General features: G+C 48.7%; 1 protein-coding gene across 4 annotated transcripts in view; it reads right to left on the bottom strand.

Annotated features, from left to right (window-relative positions):
• The window catches only part of CTIF (cap binding complex dependent translation initiation factor), a 279,477-nt gene that overhangs the window by 184,218 nt on the left and 73,802 nt on the right, over nt 1-21,457 (bottom strand). For 3 of the 4 annotated variants that reach the window (XM_059409620.1, XM_059409622.1, XM_059409621.1), the window contains exon 3: nt 7,935-8,006. The exons of the other annotated variant lie outside the window; for it this stretch is intronic. In XM_059409620.1, coding sequence (XP_059265603.1) covers nt 7,935-8,006 — 72 coding nt within the window. The remainder of the gene's footprint in view (nt 1-7,934; nt 8,007-21,457) is intronic. 4 annotated transcript variants of the gene reach the window in all.

Below are 21,457 nucleotides of genomic sequence, written 5' to 3'. Positions count from 1 at the left end.
TCTGGGGAATTCTTTATATATTCTGGATACTAGTCCTTTTGCCAGATACATGTTTTACAAAATTCTCTCCCTTTCTGTAATTTGTCTCTTCAACCTCTAAACAGAGGTTTTTCCAGAGCAAAGTTTTCAATGTTGATAAAGTTCAAATTCTCATCTCAGTGTTGACATCTAGTGATTGTCTTTCTTTCCATTTAGTTTGAAGTATTTCTGGTTCTTAGTAAGACATATGATTTTTTATTGCAATGAGGGCACTTACATGTTATGTTATGAGACACTGAATCATATTAAGTCTTCTGTGTTACCTGGTTGTTTGTGATAACACTGTGGCAGGGAAAGGTGGGGGGCATAGCCTCAGTTTTGGGGTGCACTTGTTACTGCTCCATGGAGGCGAGAGTTCCAGGACTCCACAGAGTCCCCCATGTACCCTGCCATGGGGGTGGTCTCACTACCACTTGGCAATAGTGGAAGTCTCGTCTTCCTGTTAGACTTTCCTCTGACACAACCCAGCAGGGAGAGAAGGGGTGCCTTAGTACTGCTGAGTAGGGACGCAAGTCCAGGCTCCCACAGGGTCTCCAATAATACCATGGGGGTGGCCAGGGGCCCTTCTTATGAGCTGGCAGGAATGAAGGGCTCAGTTTCCTGCCTGGGCTTCTCTGACATCACCCCAGTAGAGGTGAGAGGGCTTATACAACTCTCTGAGAGGGGCATTTTAGACTCTCAATGGGTTTTGCTGGTGTGGGTGAGGGTGGACCCACACTCTGTTCTGTGCTACTTGGCTGGAGTAGAGCAATCATTGTCTAAAACTTTTCTATTTTGATAGGTTGCCCTTTGCCTGGACCTTTGCTTACAGAGATCAGACTTTTATTGGGACTTTAAAACTCTGTGTCCCCTGCCATGTTCTGGTTACCGCCTTCTTTGGCCCCAAGTCTGGGATGTTAGAGGTAAAAAGGAAACCCAGGAAAATTATGACTCTGTCCTTGCTCGGGTCCCCCAAACCCTAGCTGGTCTGCCTTCCTATCTCTACCTTTCAGAATTTTATATTTTATATAGAATGACCAGGATTTTAGTTTTCCTTAGAAGAAGGAATATAAAAAAGAACATCTACTCCATCTTCCCCAAAGCAGAAATTTAGGTCTGTTTTTTTTTTTTTTTAAGATTTTTATTTATTTATTTGACAGAGAGAGATCACGTAGACAGAGAGGCAGGCAGAGAGAGAGAAAGAGGGAAGCAGGCTCCCTTCTGAACAGAGAGCCCGATGCAGGACTCCATCCCAGGACCCTGATATCATGACCTGAGCTGAAGGCAGCGGCTTAACCCACTGAGCCACCCAGGCGCCCCTAGGTCTGTATTTTTTAACAAAATATTTTGATGGCCTTATGTCTAGATCATCTCCTTTTTCAGAGGGAAACAGGTTACTGAAAGACAATGTGTCTCACCCATGATTGAATAGTCAGTCAGAGGGAAGGGGGTTAGAACTCATGTCTCTTTGCTCTCAGTCCAGTGCTGTTACCATGGCAGCATGGTGCCTCCTTCCTCTTGCTGTGCATCTGACCTCCTCTGCCCTCTGTAAGGTCCCCCACAGGCACCAGCCCCTCTCCTGCCTGTAATCTCATGCTGCTCTGGACTGTTGCTTTCCCACTAGAGAAAGTCTTACTTCTCTAAGCAGACTCCAGGTTCTCTGAGGAATAGAGACCAGGCCACGTGGCTCATGAAACTGACAGTGGAGGCTTAGTGGATGGCTGCTGACTGTTTCCCTACAAGTCAACCATTGATACTGTTACAAATGGGGTAGCCTGGTTCCTTCAAGTGAGCTGGAGTCAAAGGCACCTGGAGGACAGGGATAGGTGGTATCTTCTGGAAAACAGAGGCTTACATGCTAGGAACACCAGAGTCTGCAGAATCAGATCATGCCAGCAGGACTGTGTTTGGTTCAGGGAGGCGTGGGTGGAATCATAGTCCGTAGCTCCAGTGCTCCCAGGAGGGTAACCCAGGATGGGATGGGACCCGTGAACCATCAGGTCATGCCCCAGACATCTCAGCACTGCAGTGTAAGTGTTTGTCTTCTCCTCTCTAACCTTTGTGTAAACAGAGACAGTGCCCATCACCTTTGCCATCCCATTTCCCAGCAAACTGCCCTCTGTGATGACATGCTGATCAAATCAAGGTGTGAAAAAACAGATAAATAGAGGAACGAACCAACATAACCACGACTAAGGGAAACAAGTGCAGGAATGAGGATATTTAGCTTAAAACACAGACTCTTCATACTGGACTGCCATGGGAGAGCAAACAGCCATGGAGCTGCCCAACAACATTCTGAGATGCCTTTTGAAGGCGTGAACTCCCCATTACTGGAAATGCCCCACAGCTCAACAGCCACATGAGGGGGCTCCTACACTGTAGGGTTGGGGGTTGGATCAGGTAGCCTCTGACCCTCTGGTCATCCTGAGAGCCCACAGCATTTTAGGGTAGAGATCTGCTTAGCTCTGGGTCTGATGTGGGAGGAAGAGGTCGGCCCCAGCTCCTGGTGAGCGGCTACCAGAGGTGGCGCATGTGATGGTCATTCTAGCCAGTCACCAGACAGTTCTGGCTTCCAGAATGCCAGGCACATAGTAGGATTATACTTTGTAGGGTGCTTACCCCTTATGGTTGGGTGGGCTCATGTGGGCAGTTCTGGGCCACAGGCTAAGAGAGGAAGTGCTGTGTATTATATCTGGGTTGTAGCACTGACTTGCCAATGCAAGATCCTCCAGTGGTCCTTTTCCCTCTATCCTAGGGACTGGTGAGAATGACAACTGCCCCATCAAGCTAGGTCCTGGATGGGCTGTTTAAAGTTACCAAGTTTCAGGGCACCTGGGTGGCTCAGTGGGTAAGCGTCTGCCTTCGGCTCAGGTCATGATCCCAGGGTCCTGGGATCGAGCCCCGCTTCGGGCTCTCTGCTCGGTGGGAAGCCTGCTTCTCCCCTTTCCCCTCCCTCTGCTTATGTTCCCTCTCTCTCCCTCTCCCTTTCTCTCTCTGTCAAATAAATAAATAAAATCTTAAAAAAACAATAAAGTTACTGAGATTCAAGGCTGTTTGTTGCTGCAGCATGACCTGGGCTATCCTGACTGATACAAGGGGATGGACTTTATCTGGGGGGGACAGCAGAGGCAAGAGAAGATCTACAAGGTGCAGGGGTGGGGCTTCACAGCGGTTCCAGCATCTCAGCTGAGCACACAGACACCTCCGTGTCTACTGCCCTCACTCCCAGCACTCCTGTCACACCCAACACGCACTGCCCACTCTGGTGTACACCCTCCTGATGCCTTCACACCCCCATAGAGCACCCAACTTCAAGCCTTGTGACTACCATTTCTTCTCTCTTCCCTTCCATCTGGTCAAGCATCCTAACCACTCCTGAGGGCACAGATAAGGCCCCATGTCCTGCAAGGCATCTCTCTACCCACAGAGATCAGCAGGGACACTCTCCGGAATGACCACAGTGTCTGTGGTCAGGAGGTGTCTTTGGGACTTAACTGGGTGCCTTTAGCCTCTTCCATGTTAAGTAGCCTCTACTCCACAGACAGGTAATGAGGCCAAAGGCCAGTTCCTCTGTGTCTGGCAAGCTCATAGCAGATACTCCATAAATACTGACTAAATAGAGAGAAGTGCCATGAACGTGGTATTTCTTGAGTATCCACAGAGGCTGAGTAAAAATTCAGGTACTTCTACTAAGATATTATTTGTACTAATGAGATAAACCGGCTCATAACCAAATACTACGATTACTAGAGGGCAACAAGATGACTGGCAGAAAACTCCTTTAACCCTTTCTATTTACCCTTTTACCCTTTTACCTTTTCCTGGGTCAGAGGTGAGCATGTCTTTGAGGCTCACTTCTGCCTACCACCGGCCGTCCCTTGGGTCAGAGTCAATGTCGGCACCTAGAATGAACCTAGCTGCCGGTTAGCAAAGGTGTCAGGGAGGGTAAGGGAACAGTGGAGAAATCAGGAAAATCCAGACTTGCTGCTACTTTTAGCGGCTATCTGGATCCCACTGGTCTTTTCTAGAGACCCAGAAAACAATGAAAGAGATTTCCAAAGAGGTTCAGAGGAGTCTATCATTTTGCAGTAAAGGCGCTGAAACATGTGCCACACCTGGGTCAACATCTGATTCTCTGGACCCTTGACACAAGAATCTTCTCACTCCTTCCTGAGGCTTCGTTTGCTAGCGGACATCAGGATGGTACAGGGGAGTGCCCTCCTCTCATCATTTCAGGGAATGTGGGATCCCAGACCATCGGTCAGGACTCAAAGACATCATTTCTAACACAACCCCACCTTTCCTGGGCTCCGCAGGAAACTGCCCCATAAGGAGGTGTGCCCATTAGGGTTCTGGTGACGATTTCATTGCCTTGCTCAACAGCCAGCACTGCGAGCCAACAAGGACTTCAGACAGGAAGTCCTTCTCAAGGACTAATCAGACGCTCTGTTGCTGCTGTTGTGCACATTAATTTTCCTCCCTTGGCACTTCCGTGCAGACAGAGAAGAGCGGCTAGCTGCTGACCTCATACAACCTTTCATATACCTTTGGCTTTCTTCCCTGAATACTAAATCCCATGCTGGCACCCAGAGACGTTTTCTAAATGCACCAGGTTGCACTCTCTCCTATCAGCTACTCTCCTCTAAATCATCTCCACAATGATTTCCCCACTACCGTGAAAAGCTAGAAACGACTACAGCTTCCTAAGGGACAAGGTGATAGATGAGCTCTCTTGGAAAGAGGCCACCAGGACGCCACCAGGACGCCAAATAATCCCTAATATGGCCGAATCCCAGTTGTGGACGGTTAGAGAGCCCAATGTCCTCTGCGCCCCTTCTTCCCGTCTCATGGGACTCAGCCTGCCCTAGGTTATCCCCACTTTGTAGGGCTCAGAGAAGGCAAGGGTTTTCCCCTTCCCCTTCTCCTCACATTAGTTGAGATAACAAAATAAATAATCCAGTATATGACTACCCCCCAAATGGAGCCTGTATCTGGGTTATTCCTTCAGGGCAGGGTCGGTGACCTGCCACACAGAGCTCCCCGGGCAGAGTATAGAACCTCAGCATCCTCCAGTGGCTCCCACTCTCCTGAGCCCAAGTGGCTAAGGGGGAATGCAGCTCAGCCAACCACCCCAGTTTCAATCTACCTTTAGTTCCCTCTGAAATTCTCCCCTGTGGGTGAATGTGAGGGTGGCAGAGCTGTTCCGCCACCCCAATGACCTCAAAAAGCTCAGCAAAGTTGGTAGCCAGAGGAACAGGGCCCACCAGGGACCAACTGTATGGACTGGGCCTGGGCTAACTCAGTGCCGTCTCGGGAGTCTTAACTGAGTGACTACTGTGTGCAAAGCCCTAGGGCAGGAGTGGTCAGGGATAGAGAAGCAGCCCTAGTGCTCATCTCAAGTTGACCGGCTGGCTGAGGGGACAGTCAAATGTACGTGGAAGAATTTGATTCAGCATGAATTTGTGCCCCAGGAGCCCCCTCCAAAAAGGCTTCATCCTCTGGGCTTATCAGGGAAGAGAGTCAGGTTTACATGTGTATTCAAAATTTTAATTTCAGTCTTTTTTTTTTTTTTTTTTTTTTTTTTTTTAGAGAGAGAGAGAGCAAGTAAGGAGGAAGGGGCAGAGGGAGAGGGAGTGATCCCAAGCAGGTTCCGTGCTCAGTGCAGAGCCTGATACAGGGTTTGATTCCATGACCTGAGATCACGACCTGATCCAAAATCAAGAGTTGGACGCTCAACCAACTGAGCCACCTGGGTGCCCCAAGGCAAGTTTATTTTAACCAGACCCCATCTCCACCCTTCTGGGGCTCTTCTTCATAATGAGCCTATGTCTCAGTTCTACCTACCAGGAAAGGATCAAATATGAGCCTTTTATGATTTCTTCTTTAAAGTCACTTGCATTCATTTTGTCTAACTCCACATACCCAAGCCAACTGTACAACTGCTTTCTGGAGGTGGGATTGGGGTGCTCATGGTACTAGGGTGCCCCCTCCCACAGGTCCCCCAGTCCTGCTCCATCAGCCTAGGGTCTGGCCGACTCCCCACCCACCAACCTCCAGGGGCGTGGACCTGGCCATGGAAGGATGCCATGGGGTGAGGGAGGCAGGTGAAGGGGAAGTGGGAGCACAAGTCGTTCTCTGCCCCCTGGAATCCTGTTTGGAGTGACAGGTGAATGAGACTGGGGAGAATGGGTGGGAAGAGGGGGCCCAGAGAAGGTGATTAAGGGGAGAGGGGGAAAAAAAGGAAGATTCTGGAAGATTTCAGAGCCAGACACCTACTAACCAAATAACAGAGAGCTAGTATTTTGGTCTCTCATTTATCAGCCATTTATGTCCCCTATCCAAGAATTTAACCCTTCCCTGGAACCCTCTGGTTCTTGAGTCCCCAGACCCAAGATACCTTTGCCCCTGAAGAGTTAAGGCAGTCTTCAGGTAGGAAATCCCAGGGTAATGGGCAGGCAGTGCTCTGATGTGCCAGGCCTCAGGCCATGGCTAGAGGGATTCAGGGAGGATAACAGAGGGTTCCTGACCAAGTACTGGCAGTCTAGTGGCAGGGACAACAGCCCTCCACGGAAGGATACCTATTACAGTAAAGCAAAGTAAATGGCCAAATGGGGGGAGGGGCAGGTGAGAGACCCGGGTTCACGTCCCAGCTGGGTGAGGTCATGACATCTCCATGGACTTCAGTTACAAAGTGGCATGGAGAAGCTAGACAGGCCCCCAGAGGTCACTGAGTTCCCTGATTTTTATAGGAGGAAGCTGAGGATGAGAAGAATTTCTACCCAGTTTGTGGCAGAGCAAATAGGAGAACCTGGGTCTCTTGCCTCCTCCCCTCCCCACCACCCCAACCCAGGGTTCTTGTCCGGCCTCCTGCCCAAGAAACAACGCAACACACACAAACAACCTGTAGTGTGAGAGGGCAGCCATCCCCCCACACCACGGTGGACAAAGCCCTGCAGTCTAAGAAAGATCTAGAACTGAGGCCACTGACCATCTTCGCTTAGGACAGAAGAGAGAGGAGTTTATTTAATTGGTGCCATGGAACTGAAGTCAGACACAAGCAAGCAGGCTCAGGGCAATGTGTGAACTCAGCCACCCTGAAATTTTGAACAAGTGAGTGCAGGAGCCCATGTCTCTCTGGACAGGTACAGAACGAACCTGGGCTTGTGCTTCCTTTCCGCCTCCAATCCCATGGTCTTCCAGGAATAAGGTATCAACAAAAACAGATGGACAACCAGGGGATATAGGATGCCTGAGTGTTACCAGAGCAGCTGTCTCTTTCCTACCGGCCACAAACCCCATACCTGTGTGGGTGCCCCCTTGGGATCTCACAGGGAAGCAGCAGGGAGAGAAGCAGTGGGCTCCAGCAGGGAACAGGAAGCTGGATGGCTGGGGGCAGGGGGCACTGACAGCTCATCCCCACATTCTGCCCTTCTAGGTCCTCTGTTCACCTGGACCAGAAGTGATCTCAAATGCCCCACCAGCACCCGAACCTTAGGAATCCCACTATTTGCGAGATCTATCACCAATGCTGATATGTGAACCTCCAAGTTCATTCAGGCTACGACTGTATACAATTCAACACCTCATTTATCCACTCCCCCCTCAACGGATGTGCAGCTGTTTGCAGGTATTGACGCAAAAATTGTCAAATGACCAAAAAAAACCAAAAACCAAAAACCAAAAAAACCAAGCCCAAAACCTCAAGAATCTATGTGTTTTAAGGAAGGCATGCTTCACTGTGGGCTGGGTGTTCAGGGAGAACCTTCCAGAGTGCGGACCACACACTCCCCTCTCTTATTTCCTGCTCTCTCCACATCGCCCAGCCCATGAGAGCCATCACAAAGCCATCCCAGGAACACCAACAGACAAGACATGTGACCACCCCCAGAAGGTGCACAAAGCTGGTTCCCTACCTGCTGCGGGGGAGCTCGGCCTCGGGAGAAGGAACAGCTGCTGTCCAGCTGCTCACTGCAGTCTGTTGTCCACTGCAGGAGAGAAAGGAGTGGTCAGTGATGGCTGGACATGTAGGCTCTTCCTCACCCTACAGAGGCCTTCCTGAGACAGCCCTGACCTTCTGCAGGAGAGCCAGGATAAAATCCTATTTGGCCATTTTCAAAGACAAATCCTTCCCTACCAGCAGGTTCACTTTGGCATCTCCAAGTTCCACCTTGAGGTGACCCCTCTAGTGTATGCTTGGGGAAGGCAAAGTTCCTTCCCTTAACCTAAGCCCACCAGAAGGATCAAGACCTGCTGCCTTGCAGAGTCAACCACGTAGGACACAAGTTATTTACTTTGAACAACCAGCAGTGGATTTCCTAGGCTTTGTCCGGTCACCTACAAAATGCAGCCAGCAAGGCTGGCTGACTGCAAGGCTGAAATGAAGGACTTCTGTAAACCTATAAAACACCGTAGAGATGTGAAATAGTAGTAACAGCACAGCTTTTCCTCTGTAAGGTGCCATGGAGCTATGTGGTGGTATTTTTATTATTGTGTTAAAAGCTAGCTAGCCCCTTAGGCTAATGTTGAACACTGACCTTGACCTACACCCTGTGTGATACACAAAGAACAGAGGAGTCCAATACCGATATTTGACATACTTGGTCAAAACAGTGAGCGTGAATGGCTCAAGGCCAGTGCAGTCTGGGTGTTGGAAAACCTTAGCTGGCCACACCCTCCTGACTGTGGGTCAAGGGCATGACCTTGGTTACAGGTATCAGTATACTCTTAGCTATCCAAACAAAATAACATGAGAGCCACAAGCATAGGAGCCACAGAGGTAATTTTAAACGATTTAGCAGCCAGATTTTACAAAGGAAAATGTTAACTTAAATTTAATAATATATTTTATTTCTCTCAATATACCCAAAATAAGATCCCTTCAACAGGTAATTAATATAAAACATTATTTTTTAAAAAGATTTATTTATTTATTTGAGAGAGAGTGAGCGAGAACATGCACGCACGCTTATGTGTTGGGGGGAGGGGCAGAGGGAGGGAGAATCTCAAGCAATTCCATGCTGAGTGTGGAGCCCCAGGTGGGGCTCGATCTCAACACCCTGAGATCATCATGACTTGTGCCAAAATCAAGAGCTGGGCCCTTAATCAACTGAGCCACCCAAGTGCTCATAAAACATTATTAATGAGATCTTTTATATTCTTTCCATACCAAGTGTTTGAAATCCACTTAGAGCACATGTCCAGCTGGACACTGCAGAGGAGCTGACCCCTGCAGACTGCGATTCCCAGACTCCTGCGCTGGCTGGCTTCCAGCTCTGCTCAGCCACAGGAGGCAGGAAGAAGGCGTTTCTCTCTTCCCTCTATGCTTCAGGGGGACCTACCGGCAGGGGCTGTGTCTCCTTCATGGCTCTAGACCTCACCAGAGGTGAGGAGTCATGATCTTGACTCCTGGACTTTGGCAACCCATCTCTCCTCCTTCTGTGCCTCAGGCCTGGAGGTGGGATTGCTGATCTCTCTCTCTCTTTTTTTTTTTTGCTTCTCAGTTCTATCACCTGGGTAACCAACTGCCTGGAATAAATTTCCTCTGTCTGGATATTTGCAGTCTCAAAGCATCTCCCCCAAGATAGATACTAGTTGCATTAATTATTAATTATAATAAATATATTTATTAATTATGCAAAGGAAAGTGAGAAATCCGCCGGGCACCACCTTAACCGAGAGGGGGGGGTTAACACTGGCCATAATGAAGCCTGTCAGCTTCATGGACTCCCCAGTATGATGTGTCGAAGACGGCCCATCCCTTCTGAAGCGTTCTTGCCAAGAATGCACAACCTCCATCTAATCAGGAGGAAATACCAGGCAACCCAAATAGAACAACTTTCTGGGAAACAGGTAACCAGCAGTCCTCGAGTCAAGGTCATGGAAAACCAGACCCAGGAAGGGTACACAGATTAGAGGAGAATAAGGAGACATGGCAACTTGATGCCAGTCTGGATCCTGGAACAGAAAATCAGACGTTCGTGGGAGAACCAGTGAAATTCAGATAAAGTCTCATGATTCCAATGTTAATTCCTGAGTTCTCATGACGGTACGATGGTGATGTAAGGTGTTCATATTAGGGGAAGCTGGACAGGTCCGTGGGAACATGCTGTACTATGTTTACACCTTTAAGTTTAGTTAAAATAATTTCAAAATAATAAGTAATACATACCTGTATGTATACACACATATTTTTGAATGATATATATAGACACACATACGTACGTACATATGTGCATAAAGTGCTTAAACTATTATAAAGACAGTTTTTATATCTTGCAGTGGCTTCTCCTTTCCTGGCTGGGATGGCCAAGGCATGCAGCAAATATAGGCTGGGATCATGCACCCTCCACGCCATCCTAGGACAGCCTTGTGGAGAAAGGCTTCCCCCAACCCACGTGTCCCCAACACGTCATCCCCAGCTGCAGAGCACCTGGGTAACATCTCCTGGAACGGTGACTTGTTGGTGGGCACACTGCTGGGGTGAGCAAGCAGGGTGGGGACAATGGCTCCTCTAGCCAAGCAAGCAGAGAAAAGGCTAAGGTTTCACTCAGCGCTAGAGGCAAACTCAGCCCCCTGGTTAGGCTATAGGAGAGGGGTCCCGAGCTCCTGAGAGATGTCTCTTCTTCATCAAAGCCATCCTTAACTCAGTATCCGCCCACCAGAAGCCATTTCTCAGGCGCTTTTGGAGAAGGAACCTCCCTTCCCAGGAGAAGCAAGCCCTCTGATAACAGCAATGCCACGTGGATGGCGAGACTAAGAGAAGGAAGAGCGTGCCCTTGGCAGGCAGCTGGGGGGCGGGTGCGGGGAAGGAAAATGGGCAAGTGGGGATCCCCGGAGAAGCAGGAGCCTGGACGTGGACATAAGCAGTGGGACAGCTGCCAGCTCAGAGGCTGATGGCAGCAAGCATGACTCTCTGGTCAAGGCATTTGGAGACTTTTCCGGTAGACAGGGCCAGAAGAAGGGGGGTGACCTTGCTAGGGAAGGACGTCATCAGAGCCATGTCAGGGAAGGCTAACTAGCCCGGGCGGGGGCAGGGTGGGAAGCGGGGCAGGAGGCTTGGGTCCAGCATCCAGGTTCCCACTGGCAGTGGAGGCAAAGACGGAAATGAAGAAATGGATCTGGGAGTGTGGTAGACAAGCAGCAAGCAGAGGTGGTCAAGCCTGCAGAAACCCACCCCAGAGACCCAGTCAGGGCTGGACAGAGGCAGGTCCCTGGGCAAAGTGGTTGCGGAAGGGACTGTGGTCCAGCTGGGCATAGCTTTCCTGAGCCCAGCCCCTCGCCCCGGAAGGAATTCAGCGTGAATCCCTGCACTTATCCCACAAAGCTGTGCCCACGGGGCTGGGCTCACAAGGCACCCAGCTCCAGCGCCTGAAGGAGCAGCAGTCCCGGGACGGCTGGGATCACCACCAGCAGGGATGAGGGCTCCTTCCTCGCTCCCTAAAGCCCATTGGGAACTCTCCCTTTCCCACTCCAAAGCTCCTGCCCACCTCTGCTGGGATTGCTCCTAGGCCCCAGCCCCCACCCACTGCCTCCCCCTTGCCCTTTCGGAACCATCACCTAGAAAAATCTCCAGACGCAGACCTTCCCCAAATTTGTCCTTTTCTGTCTGAGATGATTCTAGAATGGAGAGAAGATTCTGCCTGGAGAGCAGGCCCAGCTGGCCCATCCCCCACCGCCTGATTCCATACTAGGGAGTTTCTCCTTCAAGGAAAACCGGTTTACTGCTAGGAGCAAGTCCTCTGGGGAAAGAGGTGGTGTCCTCCTGAGAAGGTCACTGAACACAAGGAGGCAGGAAAAGTGGGACATTTTCCTATATGGAAACGAAGGACATCGAATTCGTGAGAGTGGTGTGGGGCCTCCAGCCCGCTGCTATGATTTATTTCTTACTTTAAAAACCTGAAACACAGATGGCACAGGGTGAAGACTTCATAAACAGGGGAGTACAGATGCTTATTCTATACCCAAAATAGATGCTAATTCTGTTACTCTTCGCTCTTATCGGCACAATTAAATTATCTCATAGCAGGGGCACCTGGCTGGCTCGGCTGGGGGAGCAGGTGACTCTTCATTTCAGGGTTACAAGATCAAGCTCCACACTGGGTGTAGAGATCACTTACTAATCTTAAGCAATAAATTAAAAAAAAATTCATAGTAAAAAAATATAACCTGCTTTCTTGTCATCTGCATCCCAGGAGGGACAGTATTTTAGGATCCGACTTGGTAAAATATAGGGGGAACCCATGGGGCCCTGGGGGAGGAAAAGCACAGAGTGGGGGGAGCTGAGGGTATACTTTTCAGGGGTATGAAGCCCCCCAGGGACGGCACTCCCCGATATCCAGCTACATTACAAGGCTTGAGCCAAACCAGCAAGTTGACTCAGTACAGGACGAGACAAAGAGACAAATGGAAAACTGTATCCCTGCACCCACGTACAAATGGGAATTCAGATCCTAGATTCTATTATGATGAGGCTAGTGTTTCTAGTCAGGGGAAAGGAGAGATCATCAATAAACACTGGGATTGAGACAACTGGAGGAAAGTGAGGAAAAGTAACCCTCGATGTCTGCCTCACACTGTCACCAGCACATTCCAAGTTGATCAAATGCCAAGATATGAGTTTTGGACTATACTTGGTGTGACAAAAGGAATCCTGGGCAAAATGAAAGGCAAGTGAAAGGCTACGTGTGTAGCCAGCGCGTGTATAACAAAAATGCGTTCGTCACAATGTATCTAGATTTCATTTACATCTAACCTATGACATATGTTAACATTTACTCCTCATAGCCATCTGGGCACCTTTCGTATGCCCACTTTGCAAATACAGGATCTGAGGCATAGCATGGCTGATAACTTGCCCAGGGTTACACAGCCAAAAAGTGGCAGAATGAGTAAAGGCATAAATAGCTTTTAATTCAAAGAGCCAATAAAAGTGTTGGATACTAAATGTAATGTGTGATCTTGGATTAGACACTGAACCAGAGATTTTTTTATTATAGAAAAATATACAGAACATAAAATGTACCATTTTCAAGAGTGTATTTCAGCGGCATTAAGTTCATTCACATTATCCTGCAGCTGTCACCACCATCTATCTCCAGGACTTTTTCTTTCCTTTTTTTTTTTAAGATTTTATTTATTTTTTGAGAGACAGCGAGCAGGAGCCGGGGGGTGGGGTGTGCAGAGGGAGAAGCAGACTCCCTGGTGAGCAGGGAGCCCCATGTGGGACTCAATCCCAGGACCCTGGGATCATGATCTGAGCCGAGGGCAGATGCTCAACCGACTGAGCCACCCAGGCGCCCCATCTCCAGGACTTAACTTTATCATCTCAACCTGAAACTCTGTCCCCATCAAACCCTCACCCCCGACTCCTGCTCTCCCAACCCCTGCCACCCATTTCATTCTTCTGCTTTCATTCTCCGCAAGCTTTGCTATTGTCAGTGTCTCATCAAGTAGAATCCCATAGTAGCTGTCCCTTTGTGTGTGCTTATTTCACTGAGCATAAAGTCCTCGAGGTTCATCCATGTTGCACATGTCACAGGATCTCCTGTTCTTCTTGAGCCTCAATACTCTTTCATTGTATGGACAGACCACAGTTGGTTTATCCAGTCATCTACTGATGGGCACTTGGGTTATTTCCACCTTTTGGCTAGTGTGAATAATGCTGCTATGAATATGGGTGTATAAATATCTGTCCATGTCCTTGTTTTGAATTCTTTGGGGGTATATATCCAGAAGTAGAATTGCAGCCTCACATGGTAATTCTATGTTTAATTTTTGAGGAACCTACAATTTCTTCCTTCTTCCCTTCCTTTTTTCCTTTCCCTTGTTTCATCCTTCCCTTTCTTCCTTCCTTCCCTCCTTCCGGAACCTTTCCTTCCTTCTTTTTTTGCTATAAAGGATATTACTGGGAAAACTGGTGAAATATAAAGTCTATGCATTAAATAATAATACTGTTTCAGGGTTTACTTCCTGTACTATGACTATGTCAGAGAATGTCCCTGTTCTTAGAAAATACACATTGAAGTGTTTAGCAATAAAGGAGAGTCTGCACCTTACTCTCAAATACATAAAAAAAGAATCCCTTTAGAGAATCTCTTTCTCTCTCTTTCTCTCGAGAGACGTGAGAGGCAGAAAGCAGAGTGGTAAAATAAGAAAATCGGATGCTCCGGGTGAAGGATAGTCAGGGATTCTTGGTACTATTGTTGACATTTTTATTTATGTCTGTATTTATTTCAAAGTGAAAAATCATTTAAAAAGTCATCTTATTCAGGGTTTCTTAATCAAGGGGGTGGTAGGACCACCCAGGGAAGAGTTTGAGGGCTCCTTGTCCACGGAGAGGAGAAACAAGAAGGGGAGGTGGGAGCAGAGACTGGTGGGCAGCCCACTCTGCATCCCTGTGATGCTCCAGAAAAGCCTGGTGTGTGAGAGGGAGGAGGCCCTGCCCTAGGGCTGAGATTTGAGAGAAGAACAAAGGCTTTATGCACATGTCTTAAAAAGAAAAAAAAAAAAAACCAACAAAAAAAACTTTCCTGTTGTAGAGGCAGCGTAATGTAGTGATTAGGAGCTCAAGTTCTCACGACGCAGTGAATCTTGAGTTCTCACGCCTGCTTCTATTACTCTCTCAACTTGGACAAGCCACCTTATCCCTAAGACTCAATTCCTGTTCCCCCTCCCCACAATAATGAACAGGAACTACCAATAGGAAAGAGGTTAACTGGATGACAACTGGAGTAAGACCACCTGGTTCAGACCTCAGACTGGCCACACATTTGCTGTGTGACCTTGCTCTGCTTATTCAACCTCTCTGTGCCTTAGTTTCCTCCCCTGTAAACTAGTAACAATAACAGTATCTTCACAGAATTGTTGCGAAGAGCAAATGAGTTAACATGGACTCATTTCAGTGTCTCTGTTAGTTACTGCTCATATCCTCGGTCTCCTAGGGCTCAATCTTAGACCCTCTTCTCTAAGCTCATTCCTGGGCTTAAGATGCCATCCGTATGCTGCTATTGACAGATATAAGTCTCCAGGTCATTCCTCTCCTCTGAACACCACCTCTGCACACCCACCTGCTTCACTGGCATCTCCACCGAGACGTTAATGCTATCTTAAACCTTACATGTTCCAAAACTCGACTCTTGATCTTTGCTCTCCAAAGCTATTCTTGGGGTCTCCTATATATCTCTCATTTCTGTAAAGTCTCTTCCTCCAGTTACTCAGGCTAAAATCCTCAAGGTTATTCATCAGAAGATCACGTTATCTGTACTTTTAAGGTATAACAAGACTGCCCCTTACCACCTGCACAGTGACCCCACGGCTCCGAGCCACCATCCCCTCTTGCCTGCACCAGCCAAACAGCTTCCTGGTCTCCCCGCTTCCTTTCCTGACCACTCCCCACTGCCAGCTCCTTCCATAGCCTCTTCTCCTCACAGCCTCCCGAGTGACCCTATGTAGGCAGTCATACCATACCTGTCCTCTGCTCAAAACCCTTTAGCACCATCCCATCTCACTAGAGAAAATGCCAGAGTCCACACCAGGGAGAGAAAGGCCCTGCAGATCTGCCTCTTCTATGACACGCTCCCTTGCTCACTCTGCTCCAGCCAGAATGGCTCCCAAGCTGTTCCTCGAAGCAGGACACGCTCCCACACCAGAGCTAGGCCCTCAACATTCCCTTTGCCTGGAACACTGGTTCCCACATGGCCTCATTTTCTTACTTTCTTCAAGTCTTTGCTCTAAAGTCTGAGTAAGCTCCCTGGGACAGCCCAGCACTATCCCCTCTCCTGCCCACTCAGGTGTAGAACACCTTCTACCATCCTATTTCCTTCTTGGTCTGTCATTGGTCTTTCTCCATTCGAAAGGAAGCCTGGGAGATTGGAGGGGTTGGGGGCAGGGATTATGGTTCATTCTGTTCTTGAGTTTATCCCCAGAGCCTAGAACAGGGCTTGAATGAACAAAACCTTAGCTCTAATTATACTTCATTCTTAAACCAATAGTGATTCACAGAGGCAGATTTAAAACAATAACACTTTGTGTCACAACCCACCAAACGAAGTCTAGATCATGCTAAAAAAGTGACTATGTTATAAATTACAGGTATGCGAGTTCAACATTGTAAAAGGTACATAAAGAAAAAACAGTACCCTATATAACATTAGTTATATCACAAAGGCATGATGGGTTTCTTCCTCCGTTTCCTGATTACCTCTGTTTTTCCAATTGTTGTTTTAAAAGTAAAATAAAATTTTAACTCACTAAAAAAAGACAGGTAATCAGACTAAAAAGGGCGCTTCTTCACTAGACACCAAGAAAATGCAAATTAAGAGGCCAAGAGATGCTCTGTCTCAATACACTGGTGGTGGCATGAAAAACAGAACATTCTAGGAAACAATCTGACAATAGCTATTAAAAATGATTTTATTTCTCAGCATCTACCTAAATAAACACTCTTACATGTGCAGGAGGAGGCACGTTCTGTAACATTCGTTGACATGTCTTACATTTCCAGGGGAAAACTCAGAAGTTCCTTGAATCCCCCTCAGCAGGTGCATGTAACTATGGAACATCCATGGCACAGACTACAATGTAGCCATTAAACAGAACACCGTGGGTGTACAAGGCTGGAAGAATCCCTGGGGAATACAGCAAGGTAAAAGATGTAGGTTATTGAACAATATATTCATTGGCTATGATTAGTGAGGTTTGTTTTTTTAATTTATTTATTTGTCGGGGAGAGAGAGCACACAAGGAGAGGGAGCGGCAGGCTGAGGGAGAGGGAGAAGCAGGCTCCCTGCTGAGCAAGAAGCCCGATGCAGGACCCAATCCCAGGACCCTGAGATCATGGCCGGAGCTGAAGGCAGATGCTTAACCGACTGAGCCACCCAAGCATCCCTGACTTATGATTTTGAAATAATGTGCTTCTGTAAGTCCTATGCTATATATAGGTTGGTAAAAGCAAGAAAAAGGATGAAGTCCACTCACCAATCAAGGTGGTGGTAAGAGGTAGCAGCTAAGGGATATTTTATTGCTAATATTAGAATTTTGTGTATCCTAAGAACTATGCATAGAGTACTCATGTAAGTAAAAATGAATCCTCTCTCTAAGAAGGAGGATGAGGCCCCCATGCTCAAGTGTCCCACAGTTCCCCTTCAACTCACTTCTTCAGTTAAGCCCTTCATGGGTGGTCCACCACTGAGGGCTTCCTCCTCCAAGCAAAGTCAGCAGGGGAGTGGGTGCAAAGGGCAGGAGGCAACGAAGGAATGGGATAGAAGGGGGATGAGGGAACAGCGAACAGGGAAGGCAGAATGGAGGAAAAACATGATGAGAAAAAGAAGGAAAAACACGGTGAGTGAGAGAAGTCATGCCAACCTGAATATTTGTATCCCATTCTTCCTATCCGCATGGTTACACTGGTCTTGTGAAGGACACTCAGCATTTTAGACAAAGCTTAGGAGCCTTAAGTGCCCGACATCCTCAAAAAGGACCATAGGAAGTTCTTTTCACCCTCACTGGTTCATTTCACCTTCAATGTATCTGCTCTTTACAATGTTCTTACGTTCTATGCATTTGACAGTGGAGCTCGAGGCAGGTGGCCAGAAGTGGGGAGGGAAGGATTGGGGCCCCGCTCAGCCACCATGAAGCAGTGTGGTTTGGTCCGTTCCCACCTCTGTCCTCCAGCAGGCTTCTCTCCTGTGGAACAGGGCTATTATCCTCCGTTCTCTCAAAGACACAGGGAAGACAACTTTCAGGACGTGCCTTATGGACTTGGAATCCACTGGAGTGCAGGCACTCCTGATATGTCTATGGGGGGGGCATGCAATTTTATTTTATTTATTTTTTAAGATTTTATTTATTTATTTGACAGAGATCACAAGTAGACGGGGGTGCGGGGAGCAGTCTCTCCACTGTGCAGAGAGCCCGATGCAGGGCTCAATCCCAGGACCCTGGGATCATGACCTGAGCCAAAGGCAGAGCCTTAACCCACAGAGACACCCAGGCGCCCCCTAATTTTAAATATGATATCCCAAAAGCATTGGGAAATGTAGAACATACATTCTCTTGGTTACTCATCTAAAGAAAAGGAAGCTCACTGGCTCACTCTATCTATCTATCTATCTTCTCTATCTAATCTCTTTCCATTCTTCCATCCATCTTTCTTCCTACTTGTTGCTAAAGGAGGGGAGGGGGAGAACACAACTGTACAAGCTTCATGAGGCATTTTCTTCTGAGGGCCAACCATCATCTCTCATATCCTAAAAAAAATGATCTCACCAACTGAAAAGCAACATTATTCTCCCCTCTCTCAAGTTTTCTCAACGTTTCCAAGATTCTTCCAATTTTCCTCTCCCAGAGACATCAAAACACCACCGCAGACAGGCAGATGGGGACATTCTCTGAGGATTTTGTTTTGTTTTGTTTTGGTTTTTTTTGGTTCTTCGCCTCCATTTAAAATAGTCATCAGGTTAAATAAGAAAAAGCAAAAAGGCTCTAGCAGAAAGACTTTCCTTAAAGCTTTGTCAACAGATGGGGCTCCTGGGTGGCTCAGTGGGTTAAGCCACTGCCTTCGGCTCAGGTCATGATCAGGGTCCTGGGATCGAACCCCACATCAGGCTCTCTGCTCAGCGGGGAGCCTGCTTCCCCCCACCCCCACCGCCTACTTGTGAGCTCTCTCTCTGTCAAATAAAAAAAATAAAATTAAATTTAAAAAAAAAAAAGCTTTGTCAACAGAGACTTTATTTTTTTTTTTTAAAGAATGTGCCATATAAATGCATCTAACCCCAGCCTTTCCGAAAGCTGTCCACTGCCGCCCTTCCTCTGGAGTCCGCTCCCCAGCTTCTGGTAGTGGGTTTGGTGGGCATCGGGTTAAAACATCTCTCCTTGGCCATCGGCACACAGGCGGACCCCAGGCGTTTGCCAGGTGTTCCCATTCTTCCAGGGAATTTCAGAGATCGCAGGAAGTTTAAGGAACACATCGGATGTTGGAAGTGGCCATGTTTTCCACACAGCCTCCCAACAAACATCTATTTGAAAGCCCCTGCAGATGTGGACATCCAAGCATGGTCAGGCCTGACCTCTCCCAGAAGCAGCAGCCACAAGGGCAAGGCCCAGAGCGAGAGAGCACAGGGAGGCCAGAGATACCAGGAGGGGCCCTGCCTCCAGAATTTTCTCCCCAGTGGCTACTGTGGGAACAGAAATTCTACCGTGGGTCAGGTATTCCTCTGGGGTAAAGCTTCATGGATCTTTGGACACTCCTCCTATGAAAGGAGCCTACCTCAGGAGGAGGAGTCTCCAAAGGGACCCCGCTGTAGGCCACGGGAGGCCACAACAGTCTGGGAGGCGGGCAGCATGGGCCGACCAGCCCCGCGCCCCACCCACAGTGCTTGGAGTATGCGAGAGTCCATCCACCTAATTCCCTCCCCTTCCTGCCCTCCACGACCCAAAGAGGTTCATTTCCCATGGAAATGGTCCAGTTTAGTCTGAGCCCGTCCCCCCTCTCCTGGCCACTTCAGGGGATGCTACTGCTCAGTGTACGATAAAGGCGGCTGAAACTAACACATCCTCAGACAAGGCACCCGCTCCGCGCAATCAGCTGTAGACCCCTGGTCACCCACCCCCGCCTCAGTTTCTGTACTTCTTAAGGCTGTTCTTCTGGATCGTGGCCACCTTTTCTGAAACATGTCGACATCAGTGACAGTGGCTTCTCTGCCCCGCCAATCAGCTCCCCGGCCCTCCTCTTGATCTCTTCGCTCAACACCTCCACGCTCGTGCCCAGCCTTCCACTGCCCACTGCTGCACTTCCTGCCCTGGACTCCAAATGCCCACTCCTAGGCACTCCCCTTTGCTGTTCACTCCTGCAGGACTCCAGCCACTCACCCACTCCCTGGGACCCCCAGTCCACTGACCCACCACCCTTCAGCAGCTCTCTCTGCCTTGGGTCCTCACTCCTGTCCTCGCCTGGCTCAGTGTCAGGGAATGTGCTGTCCTGACTCCTTCTACCCCGCCCTTCTTTCCCTCCAGCGTCACTGCCCAGAGAAACCTCAGTCCCAGTTAAATTCAGTTCTGTAACTCTTCACCTGCACCTGCGCCATCGTGGCTGAAAACAGCTGGAGAAACTCGCGGCTATGTTGCACAATGGGTCATTCTGGAAGCACGGCTATAAGCCTGGAAAAGCCCCCCTATGTGATCGTGGGTGAGCCAAGGTCAAGCCTTCTCCTCTACTCAAGGCCACAGTTCCACGGAGCCTTCCCTCTGCCCCAGACCACTCCCATCCATGCACGACATATTGTAGATGCTCCCGTTTTGACCTCGCTTCCCCAAATACCAGGTCTCTCCCCTTTACAGAGACACCCCTGTAATACATAGAGGATCCGTATTACCCTCCCCATCTGCAACCCATCTCCTGACCATTAGCCCCTGCCCCTTGATGGGCACCTCTCTAGGCAGGGTCCCCTCATGAGCCCCCATAGCTTGTCAGGTCCTTCTCGGTCTTCCTCTTCCATGGCCCAGCAGCTGCCGTCGACACAGCTAAACCACCCCCATCTCCTTGAACACATCCCACCTGATGGGTCCTTCCTCCCAACCGGGCTTGCTCAGTGCCGGCAGACCCCCGGCTCGGCGCCTGCACTTGTTATCAACGTGACCCCCTTTTCTCCATGACTCATCCCCTCTGGCTCTCCCTTTTGCTCTGCACCTTGGTCGCCTTGTTGACCCAGGACACTCCTCCAGCTGGGCCTTTGCTAGCCCCTCACCTACTTCGGTGACATCCTCCCTTATATTTCTACTTAAAACTACAAACCCCTCCCCGTGCTCATCACTCCCTATTTTGTTTTCTTAATTTATTTTCCTGCACAGCAATTGTTACCCATCCCTAGAATGTAAGGCCCATGAGGGCAGAACTTTATGCCTCTTTTGCTTGCCCCCAGATACCCAGCCCCAGCATGGTGTCAGACACATGGGAGATGTTAGATACATGCTTGTAGAGCAAATTTAGAACTTTAAAGACACAGTGGAAAGCATCACTTCTCTCTCAGGGCCAGTTTTTCTCTTCCCTGCCTTTGTGGGGTAAGGTGTAGGATCATTATATCTTCCAAATGTCCCAGGTTAACCCCCGGTCACGAGTTCCAGGTTTCCTCTGGCTTTCCGAATGGCCAGAGGGTCTGGGTCTTCTGCCCACCCAGACAGGGAGCCCACTAGTTGCACTTGGCTTTTTCTCCAAAGCAGGGTACCCAGGTGGTCCCCCTCTATTGGTCAGAGGAGACCCGGCTTGAGGTAGGACAACAAGAGCAAGACGTGAACACCCAAGATCCAGATCCTGAACAGGAGGAGGAATGCATCCTGTGTCTCCTTGTGCAGAAAACACCCTGCTTTTCTGTAGCTTTGGGAGCCTCTGACCCCCTTTTACCTTCTAATATTCCTGAGGCAACAGGATAATCCCTATTCACCC

The sequence above is a fragment of the Mustela nigripes genome, chromosome 8 (assembly GCF_022355385.1).
Source record: "Mustela nigripes isolate SB6536 chromosome 8, MUSNIG.SB6536, whole genome shotgun sequence".
Classification (NCBI taxonomy): Eukaryota; Metazoa; Chordata; class Mammalia; order Carnivora; family Mustelidae; genus Mustela; species Mustela nigripes.
The sequence above is the reverse complement of the archived record's forward strand: the minus strand, read 5'-3'. Positions and strand labels throughout refer to the sequence as shown.